The sequence below is a fragment of the Girardinichthys multiradiatus genome, chromosome 6 (assembly GCF_021462225.1).
Source record: "Girardinichthys multiradiatus isolate DD_20200921_A chromosome 6, DD_fGirMul_XY1, whole genome shotgun sequence".
NCBI lineage: Eukaryota > Metazoa > Chordata > Actinopteri > Cyprinodontiformes > Goodeidae > Girardinichthys > Girardinichthys multiradiatus.
The window spans coordinates 46859914-46883500 of record NC_061799.1 but is presented as its reverse complement, the minus strand read 5'-3'; the positions used below and the strand labels follow the sequence as shown (position 1 = coordinate 46883500).

The window sequence follows — 23587 nt, the reverse complement described above, 5'->3', positions numbered from 1 at the left end:
TGTTTCATAATGTCTCAACAGGGAGGAATAGTAGGACAGATATATTAATATTATATAACATATGGATTTAATTCTTATTCAAAAAATGTTTGTAAAACATGTTTAACGTGCAAAACATAATCCTCAAGGGAATTTAAGACCACGAAGGGGACAATTTCCAAAACCAAAATACCCTTTCCAAACAATTCATATGGATTTTATTGAGTTAAATCACAGTGAAGGGAAAAAGTTCTGTTTAGTCATTATAGATGCATTTTCTAAATGGATAGAACTATTTCCAACTAAACATTACAAGCACCTCAGGGTTAACACCCTATGAAACGTTATGTGGAAGACCATACAGACTACCACAGTTTAAAATCAGTGAGAGTTAGATGAAGAAGCTAACCTAGTTGATTATATGAGGAGTATGTTAGAAAAGTAACAGAAATAAATTTAAACTAATGAGGAATGTTCTATTTCCCAGCAGAAAAATCAACTAGTGAAACCAGGAGACTGGGTGTTAATAAGGAGTGTAAAGAAGAAACATTGGTATTTCACCTAAGTGAGAGGATCCATATTAGGTATTATTAACCACTCCTACAGCAGTAAAAATAGCTGAGAGATCAACCTGGATTCACCTTACACATTGTAAAAAGATCATTTTGGTTGAAAGCTCCATCAGGGGAAGTGATTTATAGTCTGATAATAGGGTGGACCCAGACATTTAGAGGCTGGAGAGACCCGAAAGTCAGTGAAGACAATTAAGACACTGGAACCATTTAGAGGAGTTAAAATTTCAGCCAAAATGACTTTTAGATGGATGAACAATGCTTTCCATTGTTGGGTATTTATATTTTTTCTCATATTGATTTTCTTATTTTTCTGGTATTTCTGGGAACCAGTCAAGATGAATCAGAATGTAGTAACACCTGCTATGAGTCATATGAAACAAGTAGCTGATCCACTCATTAGCTTGACCAAATGAGGAAGGAAAGGACAGGATTATAGAAGTTATAAATGGTATTTAACTAATGATAGAAGAGACACCTCATGGTCCATGATGGTAGCTGATGAAGGAAATAATTGGACACCAGAGTGGTGCACCACTGCTTATGCTAGTTATTAAAAGAAGTTGTTTAAGTTCCATAAAGCTGATAATGTAATCCAGGTTACAAAGCAAGAGAGTAAAAATTATGTTAGGAAACTTAACCACAGATGACTGGTTCCAGGTTATTACAGGAGTATCAGGAACAAATAATAACTTGTTATTGATGGTAGAGCAAGCAGCTAACATGACTAAAAGAGATTGTGTTGTATGTTTGGGTCCCAGGTTTTTATTATAAATAATTCCAGCTGTGATACCACAACTCTGTGTGATGGAAATAATGAATCAAACTAATTTAATGAAATGTGTCAGCACTGGGATTCTGTTTTTCCTGTAACCACAGCAGATAAGAACAAACCAGTTTTCCATAAACGGGTCACCACTGGACACTACACATATATAAATATGACAGAGAGAGGGAATAAACTGGGAAATCTCATTGCAGTATGGTGTATTACTACTGTAGAAGTAAATACGTATTTTAAACCAGTCTCTAGAGGAGACATTAGGTGGTGGTGTGATGATGACAGGTTGTTTGATTGATTACCTTCAAATGTAACAGGACTCTGTGCTCTAATTACTTTATTGTTACCAGTTTCAGTATATTCTCTGTTAGTAGATGAAGTAACAGATGGACTATCTAGTGTAAACCACATGATTGGTGTGATAGAAAGTGCAGAGAAGCAGCTTGGCAGACTGAGGGAGACTCTACGTACATAGATGCTATAGATGAATATAAATTAACTGATCAAGTAGCTGCAGGATTTGAATCAAGTATCTGTTGGTGATGTACGATGAACAGAAACGTAGACAGGATCAACTATATCCATTATAATGTTCAAAAACTAGGAAATTGGACACAAAGCGGGTTTGAAACTGTCCATGACTAATTGGCTTCAACTTCCCTGATGACATTCAAGAATAGAATTGCTTTGGACATGTTGTTAGCTGAAAAAGGAGAAGTTTGTGCCATTTTTGGAGAAAAATGTTGCACATTTATACCTAACAACACTGCTGCTGATAGCAGCCTCACTAAAGCCATAGAAGGTTTGAGATCTTTAAAAGGCAAAATGAAGAAGCATTCTGGAGTAGATACCTCGATGTGGGACTCCTGGCTGGATGTGTTTGGGAAGTATAACATTTTAGTATCATCAGTAATCATTTCCTTTGCAGTGTTTGCTGCAATTTTGACATTGTGTGGATGTTGTTGTATTACCTGCCTTCGTTCTCTTCTTAACCATCTTCATCACCACAGCTATTTCTCCTGGAAGACAGAGTTACACAACTCTATCTGTTACTTAAACATCAGGATGATGAAGATGATGAGGATGAGACTCACCACTTTTCTGACCTGTATCCAGATCCATTTCTATATGAATCTGTGATTTGAATGTCAGTAAGTACCTCTAAGTATAATTGTCTTTGTACTCATGAAAATAATCTTACAGTTAAAATAATCTAAAAGAAGTGGCTGTTAAGAGATATGAGAATATGAGCAAATATTTCTATAAACAGGGAGGAAATGTTGGAATAATTGAATATAGATTTATCTTATATTTTCTCCTATTCTTTAACTTGACTATTTGATTTTATAACCTTTCATGATGTTTGTGTGAGTAAAGATATGATGAGTTTGTCTGCAGGCAAAGATCATAAATGGAGCTGAGAAGGAAGAAGTCACAGATGAGGAGGTCATAAAGATGAAGGCTGATTGTGATGAACAGAAGACACTGATCTTAAGATGATGGAGGCTGTGGAAGTGTGTTGTTACAAGATAATGGTGTTTATGACCTGTTTACGATGCAGATGTTTTCCCATCCTTAGAGAGCAACGTTCTTTATAATTAGGGACCCCTAAAGATAATAAAGAGAGGAACGGACAGATGGTATTTTAGGTTGATTAAACCTGACATTTCAGACACTGAGATACACCCTATAGCTGTCAGCGATCATGCTCCCGTCTCCTTAACTCTAGTAAATAAAAAAGAAAACTCACAAAGCAAAAACTGGAGGTTTACATCATCCTTGCTTAAGGATGAAGAAGCTATCAAATATTTTAAAGAAGAATGGACTTCATATTTGGAGTTTAATGACCTCCCGGGGAGATTAACATCTGTCCTCTGGGAGGCAGGGAAAGCAGTGATGAGAGGTAAAATAATCTCATTCTCATCACATAAGAAGAAAATACAAAGCAAACGTATTCAGGAATTAGAAGAAACTATTAAACTGTTAGAAGCTTCCCAGGAAGAGGAAATGCTGAGCAAACAATGTAAAGCCAAACTAGAATGATGTCATATTCTTAGATATTTGTTTGACCCACATGCATAACCACACTCAGGAGAAAGGAAACAGTTTAACAGGTTTATTTATCTGGTCTCGTTTCTGACGTTCATAGAGAGCATTGGTCTGGTCTCACTGACAGGCTCACCTAGCTTCTCGGTAAGCTCTGGAAGAAGAATAGTGCAGGTTGGCTAAGTTGGAGTCAGGTGGGGAAATATTTCAATAAGTTACAGTCGGCTTACTTGTTGCCATGGAAGCAAGCAGCTGGGAAGGAACTTCTAGTCGGGGACTTAAGAGCTGGAGTCCGGGAGAGGTCCAATAACAGAGCTGGTGTGTTTCTTTGACTCAAGTTGACAATCCTACTGAAGCCACAAGGTTTACCATAATTAGGAGCAAAGCCACCAGGCAGATTCTTGAGGAACCAAAAGGTTGACCTGAAGACTTTGAGGGTTTCCTGAGGTTTTCCGGTCCGGGGAGGGCAGCCTTTAATCCGTCCGCACCACACAGGTAGAATCACTGAAGCAAAGCAAGAATACAAGGAGGGTTAGTTCTTCTTAACATAAGCTATATATATATATATATATATATATATATATATATATATATATCAGGTAACTTGAGGCCTGAGGTTTACCACGTTGGCACAACACTCAATGAAAAACTGGCACCTGGCTCCCTAAATACTCCTAATCTGGCAGACACAATCAGCAGCAGATCTGAGACACCAGTCCCTGGATCCACTCCTTAACTCAACGGCGACCTCAGGTGGTAAAAACAGGGTAAAAGAAAACCCACAGATGGTCCTGGATGTACTGGACTTCAGCCAAAATCCAAGAAGCTCTCACAAGCATGCCCAATAAAAAAGCTCCAGGCCCAGATGGATTCCCAACAGAGTTTTACAAAGAATTCTGGAATATTTTGGCTCCAATATTCCAAAGAATGGTGCTGGAAACCGAAAACAAATGGCAGACTTCCGCCAAATATAAATTCTGCCAACATCGCTCTCCTGTTAAAAGCAGGAAAAGACCCAGTACTTCCTACTAGCTACCATCCAATATCCCTTAATTATATTAACGTTAATCTCAAAAAGATGATAAAAGACTAGAAAATGTAACTCCTCTCATAATACATCCTGACCAAACTGGATTTATTAAAGGGATTACTTAATTTAATAAATTGTTCCTACAGTAAAAATATTGAGACCAATATATTATCTCTAGATGCAGAAAAAGCATTTGATAGAGTTAACTGGAAATTCTTATTTGCAACCTTGACTAAATTTGGTTTTGGAAGCTCTTTCATAAACTGGATAAAAATATTATACAGTTCCCCAGCAGCATGTATCAGAACAAATAACCAAAGATCTTCCAGCTTCTGTCTTCAGAGGGGCACCAGGCAGGGATGCCCACTTTCACCCTCATTATTTGCTATTTTTATTGAAGTACTAGCAGCAGCAATCAGACAAACTCAAAATATTAAAGGCATAAAATGCAGGAATATTGAACATAAAATCAGTTTTTAGGTTTTATGTAGATGACGTATTACTCTTTCTCCAGCATTCACAAACCTCTGTCGCTCAGGTGATTGGATTTGATAAATTCTTTCTCAAGAATTTTGGATTATTCTATAAATTTATTGAAATTGACAGTTCTTCCAATTAACTGTTATTTCCACAATTCCCTTAATATACAACTACAGTCAGGGAATATTACATACTTGGGCATTAATGTCTCTCCTAGATTAGCAGATTTAACAAAACTAAACCACATCCCGCTCTTAAAAAAAGTGGAAGATGATCTCGCTAGATGAAAATCTCTACCCATATCACTCATGGGCAGGGTTGCTTCAATAAAAATGATGGTCTTGCCAAAAATCAATTACTTATTCTCAATGATTCCGAATAAACCATCATCTGACTGGTTTAGATCTCTGGACTCCTCTATCACTAAATTTCTCTGGAAAGATTAGCCCCCACGTATTAGCCTAAAAACACTACAAAAGACCAAAGATAAAGGAGGATTAGATCTGCCTAACTTTCATCTTTACTTCTTAGCTAACAGGCTACATTACATCTCAAAATGGTTTAAACACAGTCCTCTAGATGAACCCTGGCTAGACGTAGAACAGACATTATGCAATAATATTAAGATTTCAGATTTACCATTTATTAGCTCAAATATAAAACGGCATGTATGCTTCAAAAGCCTCAACGTCAGCAGCTCTCTGACAGCATGGTGGGAATATCTAAAAATGACATGGTCTTCACTAATCCCATGCAGACGTACACCCATCTGGAACAACCCTGACATCCTACAAAAAAATTATATGATACATTTTCCATATTGGAGGAGTAAAGGAATTGAATACCTGGAACATATATTTGAAGGAATTTAGTTCATCCCATTTAACAGATTAATTATACAATACAGGATGGACAAGAATACATTTTTAGAATATCAATAAATTACTTCGATAATAATAAAAAAAATTGGGCTTCAAAACGTTGGGTTACAAATGCTAGTTCCTAAAACTCAACCCCCCCAAATTAATGTCTAAGATATACAGGACACTGTCTTATATAGATGAATCAATTTCCCTTCCTATTATGAGATGGGAGGTGGACTAGTTAACTTTGACAAAATATTTTGATCTCAGATATGTTCCAGAACTTTTAAAATGACAAGTAACACCAGTTTACAATTAATACAATATAAAATCCTTCATAGAGTATACTATACAGGTCAATGGATGTTCAGGATGGGCTTGGCACCTTCCAATATTTGTTTACACTGCACAAGCAATATACCAGATAATTATATCCATGCACTATGGTTATGTACACCTGTTCAGAGGTTCTGGTGCCTGATAGGTGAAGACTTATCAAAGTGTATGAGAAGTAATATTTCACCTTCTCCTTCACTTTGCTTGTTGGGCAACTTTGATGATGTCATCATAGAGACAAATTCAGTTCACATGGTTTTCACTGCCTTATGCATCGCTAAGAAAACTCAAAATCCTCATGAATTAAAAAAATTAAAACCTTAATATTAACCAGTACAGAAACCTTCTGTTGGATTATAGAAGTCTTGAGACAGCCTGAGTATGTAGGTACATTTGTCTCAATATTATTCAATAAAAAATAACTAATCTCAATCAAAAAATATTAATTTGTGATCAAAACTTTCAGAGTTGTAACGATTTTTTTTTAATGGAATATTTTATTTTGGGGAGAAAAATAAATTGTTTGAAAAAACTTTTTTTGATTAGGCAACTGTGAGGCGACTGTGGCTCAGTAGGAAGAGTAGTCTTCTTGAAATCAGTTTGATTCTAGCTTCCTCCTGCCATATGTCGATGTGCCCCTGGGCAAGGCACTTAACCTCAAGTTACCTACCGTTCTGCGTATCAGTGTATGAATGTGTGAGCGTTAGTGAGTGCGATTGGGTGAATGTGGCTCTATTGTAAAGCTCTTTGAGCGGTCTGTTTGACTGGAAAAGCATTATATAAGTTCAGTCCATTTACCATTAAAATGACTCATTTTTTCTTACGAAGAGAAAAAAGTTATTTGCAAAACATAAACTTTTATTTGCACATGTCAAAAATCTTTGGTTACGACTCTCTCTTTTGGTTTTGACGATCTCTGTTTTTGGTTGAACTCAACGAATTTTGAGTTCTGGAAACATGAACATCCTGGGCGGGGCCCAGGGAACGCTGTAAGACGTTTCCCTATTGGTTAGCGCTGACTAAAGCTGCAGACTCTGATCCCCCCTACCTCTGAACTTCTGCCCGAACTGCAGGGCTTGTACAGAAGAAAACTGCGGTTAACTGAGCCGACAGTCAGAAATACGCGGGGACGTCAGCCGACACCAGCTCTCTCTTAAAGATTAGCGTCACGCATACAAGGCGCATTACGGTAATGGAGCAGAAAGGACGCCAACCATGGCAACGGTTGAGAAAATAAGACGATAACAGAAAAGTAACCTACAGAACATTTATATTAATTACATTTTTACAACTTTCACATTCATGTTTTATGTAAAATAATAAATATTTAATATTTTACTGTACAGTTTTGGAGAAATATCTTGTCAAAATACCTCAAAATGCTCAACCATTATATGCATTTGTCCCACTTTCAGGAATTTATTTCTCCAAAACCATGAGAGGTGACAACACAATCTCTTCAGATTATATTAGAGGGTCATCTATATTATAACCAGAATTAATATTTCATACTTTTACTGGGAAAACACAAAAATCATTTCACTGACTGAGAAATGATCAGAGAGTGCATGGAAGCTGTGGCAGAAACATTTTAGATGCAAAAGAAGGACAAACATTTAAGGAAAAGGTTAAGCAAATTGCCCTGCCTGCCACAGGCACAACAAGGAGAACAGAGCTATACCAATTTGGACAAACCCAGCTAGACTGAACCATTTAAAGTGTGTCTAATATTGGTACTTAATTGGATTGCTCTTTTCTGTTCAGCAGATTATTTCATGGGCATACAAATAATTGATCAGTAGTAAAAAAAACTCTAGTGTTAATTAAATGTTACATAAAGATGAAAAAATATTTTTCTCTTGATTTTAAATGTTCGGACCGTGAAGTGTTTGGATCAGGGAGGGAGTGGACCTCCTGCTATTTTAATTAGGTACCTCTGTTGTAAATGTTATGTAGTAGACAAAGTGCTCTAATCACTGAAATGTGATGATCCAGGTAAACCTTAAAAGGATTATTTAGTTTTATTTAAAATTATAATATTCTCACTTTATTTTTCAGATTTTTGTCATCAAATAAATGATCAGACTGAATCTAAAAAACCATGAAAGTGTACAAATGTGTGAGGCCCTCTAGTGGATTTTGTGGACCATTGCAGGTTCTTGTTCAGAGTTCTGGTGTTTCCTGTCACTGTGGGCTGCAGAGCACAGTAGTACACAGCAGAGTCAGACAGATGGAGATCCTGGATCTTCAGATTAAAAGTTGAGCTGTTGACCTGTGCTTGAAATCTGTCTTTGCTGAACTTTGGAGCATTACCTCTCTGGATTGATAGTATTGTTTCAACATGTACTTTGGAGAACTGTTTTCTTCTTGTTTGTACCAGAACAAGGCATCATTTCCACCACTGGCTTTAAAAGTACATTCCAGAGTCCGTGATTCTCCTTCAGCAGCAACAACATCTCCTTCTGGCTGCTTCACTGTGTCTCCTTTACACTCTGGAGAAGAACAGAACATGCAGAGGAAGAGATGAATCAATGAAGATGATTGATTAAAGGAGAACAATCAGCAGCTTTAAAGACTTCTATTACATGTAGAATAGATGTCATTTTCACTGATCATTGTCACTTTGAACCATATCAGGTGTTTCTACAAGGTAACAAATGGCAGCAGAAATGATCTGCTCTGATCTTCTGTAGAAGGAACATTAAAAGCTCTTCATGTAGAGCTCAGTAATGTGTTCAAGTGTTTGAAGAGGAAACATGTTGAGCTTTCTATCTTACCAAAGAAAAGAGCAGCAAGAATAATCCACAGCCAATGTTCCATCTGTCCAACAAGGTTTAAATCAGCAGGAGAAACTAGCTGATGTTCAACATTCAGTCTGACAATTGTTCTCTTCACAGCACCACTTATTATTGACACAATGCTGGAGCACAGAGCACAGGTAGAGCACCGCCTACTGGATCATGTCGCCCTCTAGTGGAGTTACACTGTCAGTGGGTCAGATGTGCAGGAGGAACTGGTTCTCCTGGAGATTGTTGATAGCAGAAGAAATGATCAGCAGCAGCTGTAGTGTTGGAGTATCTGTAGGATGGAGGACCAGAGCTGCCTTCTAAACTGGACTCTTCATCCTTGACTGCAGTGAGATGTTCACAGCCGACTCCTAAAGGAAGAGAGAAATGTTGCTGAAGACCAGATTAAACTGGCCTCATTTATTCAAGGGATTTCTAGCAAACAGTTCCTTCATTTTTCCTCCTTTCAGATTTATTTTAGTGTGATGACAAACAGAGGAAACATGACACAGTGATCAAGTGACATCATCTTCCTCACATTATCTATTCTGTCTGCTTTGGTTATTGAATTCATCTGACAGTGGGAGTCCTTTTGTGTTCTGATGTCTGACTGTTCTGTTGCTTCTCAGCTTATTCCTCCTTTTAGATCTCTGGATGCGAAAAACACCAAACCTGAACATATTTTTTAGCTTTAAGCTCAGCTCATGAACCTTTGGGTTTTTAACTTTCAGGGGGTTTTCTGGCAACTTCATGTTGAAAATAGTCCAGAAAATGTTCCTGGAGTACCGTGTTGTCTGCTGTGTCCAGTTGTCAACATAATCGATACAAGAAAAATGAAAAAAATTAATTATTCAAAGATATGAATTTGCATCAAAATCTATATTAACTGATCCATTCTTATTTGCCCAAATTATCGCAGTTTTTCCAGCAGCAGCGCTGCAATAACAAACACTCAGCCCCGCCCCTTCCTGCAGCCTCATTGACCAAAAAAATGAGCTGCTGAAGGTTTTAAACTCTGCAATCATGACGAGTACATCCAGAAAAAAACAAATGCAACCCTCTTTAGCCGTTCACAAAGCGTTCAGAGGTACTTTCACCATGACTCAGACCAACAAGAATAAAACGAAATGCTGAACGATGCCAGATGTTAGCTGCACTAACAGTACAAGCTAACGCTAAGACACTAATGTTTGAAAGCAGCTTAAAAAGGTCAGTAAATCTCCTGCATCTGCAACAGTGATGTAGTAAACTTCCTGGATGACATAAGCTAACAATATCTGTTTAAATATTAGCTTCATGGACGCAGATACTCCAATGTTCTGTCAGTCTGAGCCTCCTTGACACATGGGTCTCCAGATACAGATCAAACCATTCAACGCTTGATTGGAATCACTCTGTTCTAATCGTGCAACCGTAGGCGAAAATCCCGAGGGGGACACAGGCACAGGAGATGTGACCCCCCCTTCCATAATGCTGCCCCCCACAAAATGATTGTAAACACAAAAATCATTTTTAAATAATAATATAGTACTCTTAAAAATGTACAACTCAAGCCATTTAAATCATAAATGTAAAATGTGCTTCTTAATTACTGAAAGATCATAACCCCCCAATTCCACAAGTGGTTTGGTCCGCATGCTGTTTCCAACAGGTCGGGCTACCGGCAGCTCCTCTTGGCAGCTCTGTGTTTCAGAGTGACAGGCTCACCCGATGAAGAAACTGCACCAATGTGTAAAAGCCAGTAAGTCATTTATCACACCAGATGTTCAACGAGCACAAGGTTGGAACTTGAAAAGTGACATTTCTCTTCCTATGTCCGAAATCAGCCTGTTTTGTTATAAGCTCGCTGGTTACGCAACTAGCCGAGCTGATGATGGTCAACAAGCTCAAGCGAGGACGTAGTTTAGCAACAGTGAAAGGGGACAGAGGAGGACACAAGAAGATGGTGGGAAGAGGAAGAGAGAAGAGGACAGAACGGAGGGAGGAGGAAAAAGAGAGACCACTGAGGACTGAGAGGAAAACTAGATGAGGGAAAAGAGGGCAGGAAAAAAGAGGCCAGAGTTTTGAAAACTTTCTGTCAGGAAGTTAATGTCAGATATAAGCCTAATTTATATTTGCTGTTAAAGTTGATGATTAGTTTGACTGATATCTAATTTCTTTTAAAGTCAAAGATTGTTCAGTTTTATTGTTAAAAAACTTGATACAAAATAATCTATATATTATTTTTATTTAATATTATTATTAACTATGCATATTCATTTTTTTTTGTCTGGTAGTGGATGTGTGCTAATGACAACATCTGCTGTGTGTGTGTGTGTGTGTGTGTTCCTGTCTTGGCATCACAGTGAGACCATTTTCCTGATTTCACCTTCAAATTGAGGACCGTTTGTACCAAAGTGAGGACATTTTGCTGGTCCTCACGACCTCTTTTGCTAACAGTTAGGTTTAGGGTTATTGTCAGGGTTAGGGCATAGAAAGGGTTGAAAATGACTGAAAATCAATGGAAGTCAATGGGAGTCAACACATGGTCCTCACTACATATAGTAAAACAAGTGTGTGTGTGTGTGTGTGTGTGTGTGTGTGTCTCAGCCAAGCAGGTGAGTAAAGAACAATGCTATAACTACTATTATTACTTTTAATAACGTTATTTAACATTTTGAGGCTGAACCCTACAAGAAACGTCACAAAGGGGCAGGAAAAAGAAAGGCAGAGAGATAATTTTCATGTCCTCCTCACAAATTACTCTCGTAGATGCTGCTTACTGCACCCCCCAAACAACGGTGAATTAACATTAAATGGGATTTTTGCCCCTGCACGCAATGCTCCATTTTGATTATGCGACCATTTGCTCACAGTCGATAACTAAACAGTGAATCAACAAAATTAACCAGTGCTCCCATCACCACCCCAGCATCCATTCCTCTTCTGTTTAGTTGTAAAGGCACTGGAGGCACTGGAGGCTAATGTGGCTAATAATAACACAGGTTATGGTGCTGTCAGACTGAAGCTGAATATTAGCGCAGAAAGAAGTAGGAACCTGTAGCATCCTACCCTGCTGTTATAGCTGATCAATAAAGAAAATATTAAGCAAAATTACCAGAAAGACAGAAATTGTGCACGTCTGCAGCTGAATACATTTCCATGGACCTTGGTCCTTCCGGGTTTTGACTGCTGCATTGAGCTGATGCCTACCCAATGTGTTGTGGGCTCTGGGGGGGTGTCCCCTGCTTGGTGCCGGGTGGTCTTGCTGCCGGGGGTTGGTGTGCGCCCTGTGCCGTATTTTAATACTGTAACTGTTCCTCTTTGGTTGCTTAAGTCCTTCTTTTCAGACAAATAGATTCCATTTACCTTTTAAACTATAAATGACATACTACAACTGTAATTAAATTTGGAATATTTTATGCAGAAAAGCAGAAAAATAGTATAACCACGGTACCAGGGTCCAAATCCTACTCCTCTCATGGATGAAGAAGGTGGAACACACCGAAACTAAGAAGACTCATCGTGATATACTCTACGCTCTGCCTTGTTACATGAGACCGAGCACAAACCTCAGTGTATCAATGAAATTTATGTGTCAGCCTAGAGCAGCTTTAACTGGATTGAACAGTGTGGTCAATTGATCTTCTCGTTCCAAACACCACCTCTTACATAAACTATTCTGAAGAAGGAGGTCCAAAGGTGGCTTAAGAAGCGAAGTTGGTCCAGCTCAACCATGTGGTGTGCACAAATAAAGAAACATTGCAGCTTCACAGTAGCAGCGGGGGTCGGGCTGCATCAGCATGCAGAACTGTGGTTCTGAAACCTTCTTCTCCGGTTGTGGGCAAAACCACTTCAGGCGACGTAATTAAAAACGACGTCTCTTTGAGGACATGTCTGGCTCAGGTTGCTTTTCTGCAAAAGCTCAGAAAGAAACGTTGAAGACAAGCTTCTCCTTATTACCCCTTTTGTATGAACACTGGATTATTCGGACAGCAGATCCTACTTAACATTGGTTGCTCTCAATCAGCGGGTATTGGACCTTCTGATTGTTGTCAACTCTGGATCCAAGTTTGAAGAATTCGTTCAGCTTGCCAGCAGGTCGGACATTTATGCGCGATGCCTCTCCTGTTCGGTCTTCTGGGAGTCGTGGAAGAGAAACAAAGTTCGGCCAGCAAAGTGTTTTTGTTTCAGTGGCTCTATGACATCACAGGGGTTCCAGCTGTGACTCCTCCTTCCTGGGCTGGACTAGGTGGGGGTTAGCCTACATTTAAAGGTGAAGCGTTTCCTACCAGCATCTTGTTTGTGGACAGTTCAGATTCCATATTTTATCCATGATAATTAATGGCTGGGGGCACAACAGTTATTTGTATCAACATCAATTTGACAGGCAAATGGAAGCACACAGCGGCACACTGTAGATAAGTAATTATAATAAGATAAAATAATTAAATCACTGAATTAAAGGTACATACTTCCATAAAGGATATTAACACTTATACTCAGCTAAACAGGGAAGTAGCACTTAAATCATAGATTTGTCTAAATAAGGGCTGAATTGTTCTATACTTATTGGTTTAAGGAAGTTAAAATATTGTCATTTGTAACTGAACATATTTCATCATTTTTGCTCTTAAGCAGAAAGAACTCCGTACCTTCAAAAAAATTCTGTGGTATCAAAAATTGTATTGAGTATTTTTCTTGGTATCGGTATTAAGTTTGAAATTTAGTATCATGACAAGCCCGGTCTGAACTACATATGGTGATGAATTGTTTTACAGGCATTCAGTAATAATAAAATGCATCATGAATTTTCATTTCACTTGGACCATATCGACCATAAAGAGTAAAGAATGAACCCTCTAAAGTCCCTTCTGCCCAGGTGTCCTTTCACTTCTAGTTCTGCTTTCGACCCCTCAGGACTGGGCTGCAGCCATGGTGTGGACCCACTCCACATCTCAACATGTAGGACTGCAAGAGAAGAACTACAGAAGAGAACCACTGGGTTTACAAGCAAATAATTGTTCAGAACCTTCTAGCTGTGAATTCTGAACATAATATTTAGATCTTTGTGAAATGAACTTAGAACTAGTTCTTGTTGAGAGTGAATCTGCATAAAACTACAAATCAAAGAGATGTTCGATTTGTGGTTGAAGCTAAACCAGATTCTTTGGGGTCTTCTGGGGATATTATTCCAAGAAGAAGCTTTCTCCTTGACTCCTAAAAATACAAATTGGGGCTTAGACCATTGGAAAGGATAGGAGGAAACATTTTACCAGGACTTCTGCTTCTGTTCTTCCTGAGTCCATCTCAAGCTCATGCTGAAAGGGGATAGCACTGGTTTTCAGCGTTTGTCAGTGAGTTTGTCTTAGATATAACTGGTCTAAGCTCTAGCACCAGTTAAGCACTGACACCAGTTTGGTGAAAAGGCTGAAAGTGACAGAGTTGTGAGGCTCTGGTTGCTTGCAGGAAACCTGGAGTTGGTCTGTTGTGTTAATTGTTCTTTAAGGAGGAGGTTGTTGAAGACATAGGAAGATGGGAATCAATGCCATTTCTCAACTTTGGTTTCCATATTGAATCTGTTAAAATGATAATTCTGCCGAGGTTACTTTATCTTTTTCAGTCCCTTCCTATAGATATACCTGATCAACAGTTTCATGAGTGGGATAAACTCATATCGAGGTATATATGGAAGGGACGAAGACCAAGAATTAAATTTCGGAATTTACAGTTGGCAAAGAATGAGGTTGGTCTAGCGCTCCCTTGCTTCAAAGATTATTATACAGCTGCACAGATCAGACCATTAGTGTCTTGATGCAACCCAGAGTATAGGGCTAGATGGATGGAGATAGAGGGGGCCAGAATGGTAGAGTTTCCAATTCAAGCAGGATTAGGGAATAAGGGAATGATGTATGAGTTAATTAGTCTGGGGAACCCATGGATTGGTCTATCAATTAAGACATGGAAAAAGGTAATAAATACAAATCATTTGACAGAGGCGATAAAATTATTGAGATGGTGCTTATTTGATCTAGACTTTATGCCAAAAAGCATAGATACAAGATTTAAAAGTTGGAAAACTCGTGGTTTAACAGCGTATTGTACTTTTTTGTGTAAAGGGTCGGTGAACAGTTTTCAATGCCTTAAGAGACAGTTTGATTCAATTAATGCTGATTTCTATAGATTCTTACAGGTTCGTCACCGTATTGAGCAAATCAGGAAAGAGATTAAACAAGAACACTGGGACAGTGATATATTGAAAAATTTATGGATGCATACGCTTCAAATTCTCAAAAAAAAAAAAAAAAAACTATTGCTAGGCTATATAGAGGTTTACAAAAGAAGAAAGGGAGTTCTACGCAGGTAAAACAGAAATGGGGGAGGGTAGGAAATCTAGTAATGGTTCGACAATCACTTCAAGGACTCATACATCTCTACAGCAAGACCTCCTCTAGGCAAATCAGATCACAATCTTGTTTTTCTCTGCTCGAAATATAAGCCCCTTGTTCAGAGGCAACCTGTAATAAAGAGGACTGTGAGAAAATGGTCACAGGAAGCTGAAGAATCTCTGCAAGGTTGCTTTGAGGCTACAGACTGTACCAGCCACATGGAGAGGACATCAATGCCATGACTGAGTGTGTAACCGACTATATAAACTTCTGTGTGGATAACATCATCCCCACCAGAACCGTGAGATGCTTCCCCAATAACAAACCTTGGATCACCAGTGACCTGAAGGACCTGCTTAACAAGAAGAAAAGAGCCTTCAGAGAGGGAGACAGAGAATTATTGAGTTTACAGAAGCAACTTAAAGTCAAGATAAGAGACAGCAAGGAGGTGTACAAGAAGAAGCTGGAGAGCAAGCTCCAGCAAAACAATATCAGAGATGTGTGGACAGGGATGAAGAAGATCACAGGCTTCAAGCAGAGGGATGATCGGACCGATGAAGGTCTGGACAGAGCCAATGAACTGAACACATTCTTCAATAGGTTCAGTTCAGAAACAAGCTTCGCATCTTCCTCTCCTGCTCACATCCACACAGACATTCCACCTTCCTTTGACCCACAGGACCCACAGCTGTCCAATAACACCTCAAATTTTTTATTTTCCACCTCAGCCATAGAACCTTCTGCTTCTACATGTTTGCCTTCAACCATATCAGAAGATGCTGATGCTTCCTTTGCTTCCCCCTTCCACGTGTGTCTCAAGAAGTCAAGTGAAGATGCAACTGGAGAGACTGAATAGGAATAAGGCTGGAGGTCCAGATCATGTCAGCCCTAGAGTCCTGAAGGTCTGTGCAGAGCAGCTCTGTGGGATTCTGCAGCACCTCTTCAACCTTAGCCTGGCCCGGAAGAAGGTTCCGGTGTTGTGGAAGACCTCCTGTCTTGTTCCGGTACCAAAGAAAACTCACCCATCAGTCCTCAATGACTATAGACCTGTTGCCCTGACATCTCACATCATGAAGGTCCTAGAGAGACTCCTGTTGGCCCACCTGAGAAAGCAAACAGTAAACTATCAGGACCTCCTTCAGTTTGCTTATCACTGTGGAGTTGGAGTTGAAGATGCCATCATACACCTGCTTCAACAAACCCCCTGTCATCTGGACAAAGCCAGCAGCACTGTGAGGATCATGTTCTTGGAGACCTCAACAATCTCCTGGATCAAAGACTACCTGACAAACAGACCACAGTTTGTGAGACTGAAGGGTTGTGAGTCTAACCAGGTAGTCAGCAGCACAGGAGCACCACAGGGGACGGTACTCTCACCATTCCTTTTCACTCTGTACACCTCAGACTTCCAGTACAAGACAGACTCCTGTCATCTGTTTTTTTCCCATCTGCCACCAGCCTGGTTAACAAAGCCGGAAACCACCCAGACATTCTCCTATCCCCCCCCCCCCTTTTTTTTGCTGACAGGTCACCTGTAACCTGTAAATCTATGAGTTACATTAACGCTCAGCATGGACTCCTGCTTTACTTGCACAATGATCACCTGCACTGTTGTATTGCTCTTGCATCTTATACTGCTCTATATTTACTCTCACTCACTTAAAACTGTGCACTTATATTTATATTATATTGTAGATATGTTTATACTGTTTAATTTGTATTGTATTGCACCGACTACGACAAAACAAATTCCTTGTATGTCCAAAAACGTACTTGGCAATAAAGCTTTTCTGATTCTGATTCAGAAATACTCGGATGATTCTGCAGTCGTGGGGTGGATCAGAGATGGACAAGAAGCTGAGTACAGGAAGGTGGTGGACCTCTTTGTGGCATGGTGTGGAAACAATCATATCATTTTGAACGTGACTAAAACAAAGGAGATGATTGTAGATTTGAAGAGAAACAGGAATAACTCAAACACTAGTTCTATCATGGGAGAAGAAGTGGAGGTGGTGGAGGAGTATAAATACCTCGGTGTTCACCTGGACAACAGACTAGAGTGGAGATGCAACTGTGAAGCCATCTACAAGAAGGGACAGAGCAGACTGTACTTCTTGAGGAAGCTTAGGTCCTTTGGAGAACTCTGAGCATCCTCTTCATGAGACTGTCCTACAACAACAGAGTGTCTTCAGTCAGAGGCTTCTTCAGATCTGCTGTAAGACGGAGCGCTACAGGAGATCCTTCCTGCCCACAACCATCAGCATCTACAACGTCTCTTTGAGGAAACCTTCATAATATGAGCTACAACAACATTTAATTTACCTTTGGGATTAATAAAGTATTTTTGAATTGAATTTGAATTGAATTGAATTATGCCATAAGACTACAAAAGGGTATATTCTTGAAAAGCTGGGAAAGATGGATTAGTTTTGTTACACCACTTTGACCATCTTTTGTCTGGTTTAAGGTTGTTGTATCCATTCATATCCATCTGTCTTTCTTTTGTTTTGGTACGATAAATATACATCCCACAGGTCCTGTTCTAGAAAGTTTTGATTTCACAAATAAATCCTTGATATTGTTTAGGGAGAACCAATCATCCCTCCTTCTCTGTAACGGTTGTGAAATAATGTTTGGTGATGTAAATTTACTGTAATGTACAGAAGATGGGATGAGATTGTAAAATTGTGATGTGAACAAACATGTAAACCATAAATTCAGACTCTAACCTTGAAAACTGGATCAGAGTTTATCTGTTCTTTCTTTCTAGATGAAACAACTAAAGGAGCTACATCCATTAACATTTACTTTTCCTTCCCATAGAAAGTACTCCTGGATCAGTGCTTCTTTGTTCTCTTTGTGTCTCTGCTCTGTTCTCTTAAACCTCCAGTCGGTCGTGGCAGATGGCCGCTCACACTGAGCCTGGTTCTGGTTCTGCTGGAGGTTTCTTCCTGTTAAAAGGGAGTTTTTCCTCTCCACTGTCGCTACATGCATGCTCAGTATGAGGGATTGCTGCAAAGTCAACACCAGTGACTGTCCACTGTCTCTACATGCTCATCCAGGAGGAGTGAATGCTGCAAGTCACTGACTGGATGCAATCTGCTGGGTTTCCTTAGATAGAAAAACTTTTTATCCAATTTGAATAAATAACTGAACCTGACTGAACTGTTCAATGATTACGATTAATAGGAATGTATGAACCTGACTGTTGTGAAGAACCTTGAGACGACATGTGTTGTGATTTGGAGCTATATAAATAAACTGAATTGAATTGAATTAAATAATTTTAATAAAAAGAGAATTGAAAAAAAAAAAGGAGGAGGTTGTTTATATTTTCTTTGATTAAACCTTCAGAGTTTGTTTCCGATTGGACATCAGTGTTTCAGTCTTTGGAACTAACTACTGTTCAGATGTTTGCTTTATTAAATAAAGACATTTTATTTTATTTTTTTATTTTCAGGTTTTATCTCTTTATTATTGGACCATCTAAAATAAGACAAAAAAGAAATGTAGAGTTTTCAGTCAGTCTTTGTCTCAACTTAAGAGTTTGATATATTTCCTCTACTTGTCCCTGTGAGTGAGGTAGATCAGCTGTAACTCTGCTCCTGTGGATCCTCCTCAGTGTTTGATTAGCAGCTGTAACCACAGAGACTCTGATAAAACAGGAATTAGAAGAATCCATCTGATATGAAGATGTGCTTTGAATACCACTTCCCTCCTCTTTGAAGAGTAGTCAGATATCTGTGTTCAGGTTTTTGTACAGCCTCTTCTACACTTTGTATCACTGTGTTTCTAGAGCACAGTAGTAGAGAGCTGAGTCTGCCAGGGTTAACTCTCTGATGGTCAGCTCAGTGGATCCAGATGTTGCTGCTGAGACACATCCATCATCAGGAAGATACTCAGCTGAGGAACCAGGTGGTTCTTAGAGGAGCCTGAAGGTCAGAACCATGTCTGAATCAGTGAAGGTCAGGATACTCAGATGTTGTCTCATAGCTACAGCTGAGTGAGACAGGTTGTCCTTCTGTCCCTCTGACTTCATCTCTATCAGCAGAGATTGTGTCTCCAGCTGTTAGTCCTGGAAAAGAAATGAAGACATTAGACTAACATTGTCCATGAGGCTGAGAGGAGAAGACAGTGGACAAATGTCCTCTGTACAGAGTTACTCTGTGGACATTCACAACTAAATCAACTGTAGAACTCTGTCAGTTCAGTTTCCAAGATGATGAGAAGCTGATTTTCATTCAGTCAGAGCAAAGAAAGCAGAAAAGTAGTGAAATGCAGTCTGTATCTGTGGTTGATGCAGCAGCTGGAACAAAACTTGAATCCCTGATCTTAAACTCACCTAGAAGGTGAGATAGAAGCAAAAAGAGGTAAAGCAACATGTCTCTGGAGCTCTTAAAGCCACACACAGCAGATGAACAATGTTCTTCCACTGTAGTAGAAGGAGGAAGAAATAATGTCATTGGAGGAGCTGAAGTTCAGTGGGCGGGGCCACTTCAACTCAACCAATCACAGAGTTTTCTGCTTCCACAGCAGCTCTGTCTCTGATCTTTACTGCTTCATGTCTCTGTTGTCTTTGTCATCAGTCCAAAGACTCAACAATCAGTGGTTTAACAGTGTGTGAGGTCCTCTAGTGGATGATGTGGAGTACTGCAGGTTCTTGTACAGAGTTCTGGTGTTTCCTGTCACTGTGGGCTGCAGAGCACAGTAGTACACAACAGAATCTGTCACTGCAGCAGAGATGATCTGCAGGTCCATCTGGGTTTTATCATCTCTCACTTTAAAGGAAAAACCAGGAACTGGATCCTGGAGTTTGCTTCCTTTTCCAGTGTGAGAGATCAGGAACTCTGGAGGTTTTCCAGGATATTGTCGATACCAGAAGAAGTAATCATTCACAGCTGCTTGTCTGGATAAATTGTAGGACAGAGTAACAGAGCTGCCTTCTAAACCCAAAACGTCCTTCTTATGTGGAGTCAGTTGATCACAGCTGACACCTAAAAAAAAAAAAAACCTGTTACTATATTAGCTGCAAAAGTTTTCACACCTCTTTACCAGTTTAAAGCATCTAGATTCAATCTGACCTGTTAGAAGTGAGGCGATGAGCAGAGAAAGTCCATAATAGTCCATGTTGAGCAGAGTAGATGTTTATGTGTTGAACTGTGTTGAATGAGGAAGTTTGAGTTTCTTCTAGAGTTCAGTAACATCTCAGCTCCTCCCTGAACCTCTCAACTCCTCTTCCTCCTGGTTAACAGGTTCTCAGCTTCTTCTGACCCAGAATCATCTTCAAAAACAAAACCAACGCTGCTGATGTTCCTTCAAGTTTCCTCTCAGTGACACTGACAATCTGAGTTGTATTTAAACTGAATCTGCTTGTTTTTAAAGAAATATCTGCTAATAATCTGAATTTAGTTGAATTAAATTGCTTGTTTCTTGTGTTGTTGAAAAAAATGAAATGATCCAATTATGCTAAGAATTATTCTGTGATGTTTATTAAAGGTTTTGAAAGATGAGAACAAAAACAGTCCAACCAGAATGACAGAGTTTGTCCTGAGTCATACAGTCAAAGCATTTATAATGAAGATGGGAGGAAATTAAATAAATTATTCAGGAGACCCAGTGAGATCAAGCTACTGGAACGTCAGGTTATAATGGGAACGGACCCTTTTTACAGTTTCAGTCTACCAGGCAACCTCCAGGCTGGGAACAGAGAGGATCTACACGATGAAACAGAACATAATTGTCACGCAGTGACATTTTGGACTTTGCTTTATGGTTTCTTGTGATGGTTTATTTTGCCTAGATGTTTCTATTAAGTTTATTAGTTGTTTTTCTCCCTCTTCTGCCTCCTAGTGTTTACTTCTTAAGTTCTTTTATGGTTGTTTTCTTATTACTTTGTATGGTTTATTATTATTATTATTATTATTATTGTAATTATTATTATTATTATTATTGTAATTGTTATTATTGTAATTATTATAGTTCTTGGTCTTCCCTGGATTCTCTAGTTTTATTTCTCTTTAGTATCTTTGTGTTTAATTGTGTTTTATTTGTTCCTTTGCACTCTTCTTGTTTACTAGTTTATTTTCTGTTTTCTTTCCAGTTAATTCAGTCAGTGTGGTTTTAGGTTTGTATTCAGGTTTTCTTTATGGGTTCTATGTTTGTTCTCAGGTTGTTCTTGTTGTTCCAATGTTCCCTCTAGTTTCTCTGTTTATTTTAGTCATGATTATTCTAGTTTTCTTATTCCCCATTTGATTATTTATCTTTGTCTATAGGTTTGCTTGGTCTGTGTTTCTGTTCATTAGTTACTTTGTCCATCCTCAGTCTTTGTATTTGTTTCACCTGTTCCCTGTTTTCTCTGATTACCTGCCCTTTGTTATCCCTCAGTATATTAGATGGTTTTGTGTCTCTGTTCATCGCTGGTTCCTTGTGTTTGTCATACCTCGTTCTTGTCCATGATTATGCTTTGTTTTTTGTATTACCTTGCCTTGGGAAACCTGCAATGATTTTTTGTAAGCTGCTGACCTCGACTGGGGACATTATCGGGCGGTGGAAGGAGTACTTCGAGGATCTCCCCAATCCTGCCGTCACGCATTCCCTGGTGAAAACAGAGGCTGGGGACTCGGGGTTGGACTCTTTAATCACCCAGGCTGAAGTCACAGAGGTAGTTAAAAAGCTCCACAGTGGCCCTGTAGCCTTCCTCGTGTTCACAGACCAGAGTACATTTCTTGCTAAAGGGTGGGAGCAGTATGGCTGTGTGAGATGATGTTGTTTCAAAACAGGTAAAGAAACAGTTTAATTCCTCAGACAATGTCAACACTGACAATAACAGGATAGTTGTAATGTGTGAGCTGTTTTAGGCTGTGCCACACCTGATGTGGATTTATATCGGCCACGTGATCCACTATCGTGCGTTTATAAGCTTCTTGGCAACATTAATTTCTCTTCTTTGGTCTGCCCTAGATGCACCTTACTAGGCATAATCTCCCAACCTGACGGCAACATTGCAGGCTCTTAGGATCACCTTGACGTTGCTGGTCACCCAGGGCTTCCGGTTTAGACAAATCCAGATGTTCTTAATGAACACAACCCTGTCCACACAGAACCTGAAATAGGCTAGAGTGGAGTCGGTTGAAACCATGGAGGTCCTTCTGTTCCAATATACTGCAATCTGTGTTTGCAAAGCAGTCCGGCGACTGGAAGGGAGCAGCCTCCAGCCAGGTTTTTTAACACATTTTATGATCGGCCTGATTTTTCTCCCATAAGCAGTAAGTGCAGGGATGAGGAGGACAGAATAATGGTCGGACAGAGCCAGATGTGGGAGGACAACTGCATGATAGGCGTGGTTCAGGTTGGAGTAGACCTGGTCCAGTGTATTTGTCCCTCTGGTGGCACACTGCGCCTATTGTGCAAATCTAGAGCTCAGTCCTGAGACATGCTTGGTTAAAGTTCACAGCGATGATATGAACACCATCAGGGTAAACTTGCTGCTCTCTGTTGATCGTGATGTACAGATTGTAGAGAGCTAAGCCAATATTAGCTTCTGGTGGAAAATAAACACAAGTCATGATTGTCAGACATTGCTATTTGGGCACCAATCATTGTGATATATATGATATATCTATATATATATATATATATATATATATACAGTGCCTTGCAAAAGTACTCGGCCCCCTTGAACCTTTCAACCTTTTGCCAAATTTCAGGCTTCAAACATAAAGATATAAAATTCTAATTTTTTGTGAAGAATCAACAAGTGAGACACAATTGTGAAGTGGAGTGAAATGTATTGGATGTGTCAAACTTTTTTAACACATAAAAAACCTAAAGGTGGGCCGTGTGATATTATTCGGCCCCTTTACTTTCAGTGCAGCAAACTGACTCCAGAAGTTCTGTGAGGATCTCTGAATGATCCAATGTTGTCCCAAATGACTGATGATGATAAATAGAATCCACCTGTGTGTAATCAAGTCTCCGTATAAATGCACCTGCTCTGTGATAGTCTCAGGGTTTTGTTCAAAGCACAGAGAGCATCATGAAGACCAAGGAACACACCAGGCAGGTCCAAGATACTGTTGTGGAGAAGTTTAAAACTGGATTTGGATACAAAAGGATTTCCTAAGCTTTAAACATTCCAAGAAGCACTGTTCAAGCAATCATATTGAAATGGAAGGAGTATCAGACCACTGCAAATCTACCAAGGCCCGGCCGTCCCTCTAAACTTTCATCTGGAACAAGGAGAAGATTGATCAGAGATGCAGCCAAGAGGCCCATGATCACTCTGGATGAACTGCAGAGATCTACAGCTGAGGTGGGAGAGTCTGTCCATAGGACAACAATCAGTGG

The 23587-nt window shown here is 39.4% G+C and overlaps 1 gene segment (V, D, J or C); it reads right to left on the bottom strand.

Moving 5' to 3' along the window:
• Nucleotides 1-19497: 19497 nt before the first annotated feature.
• LOC124869335 lies at nucleotides 19498-20531 on the bottom strand. The segment is given in 2 exon segments: nucleotides 19498-20235; nucleotides 20323-20531. Coding segments are annotated over 2 exon segments (438 nt in total).
• Between the last annotated feature and the right edge of the window lie 3056 nt (nucleotides 20532-23587).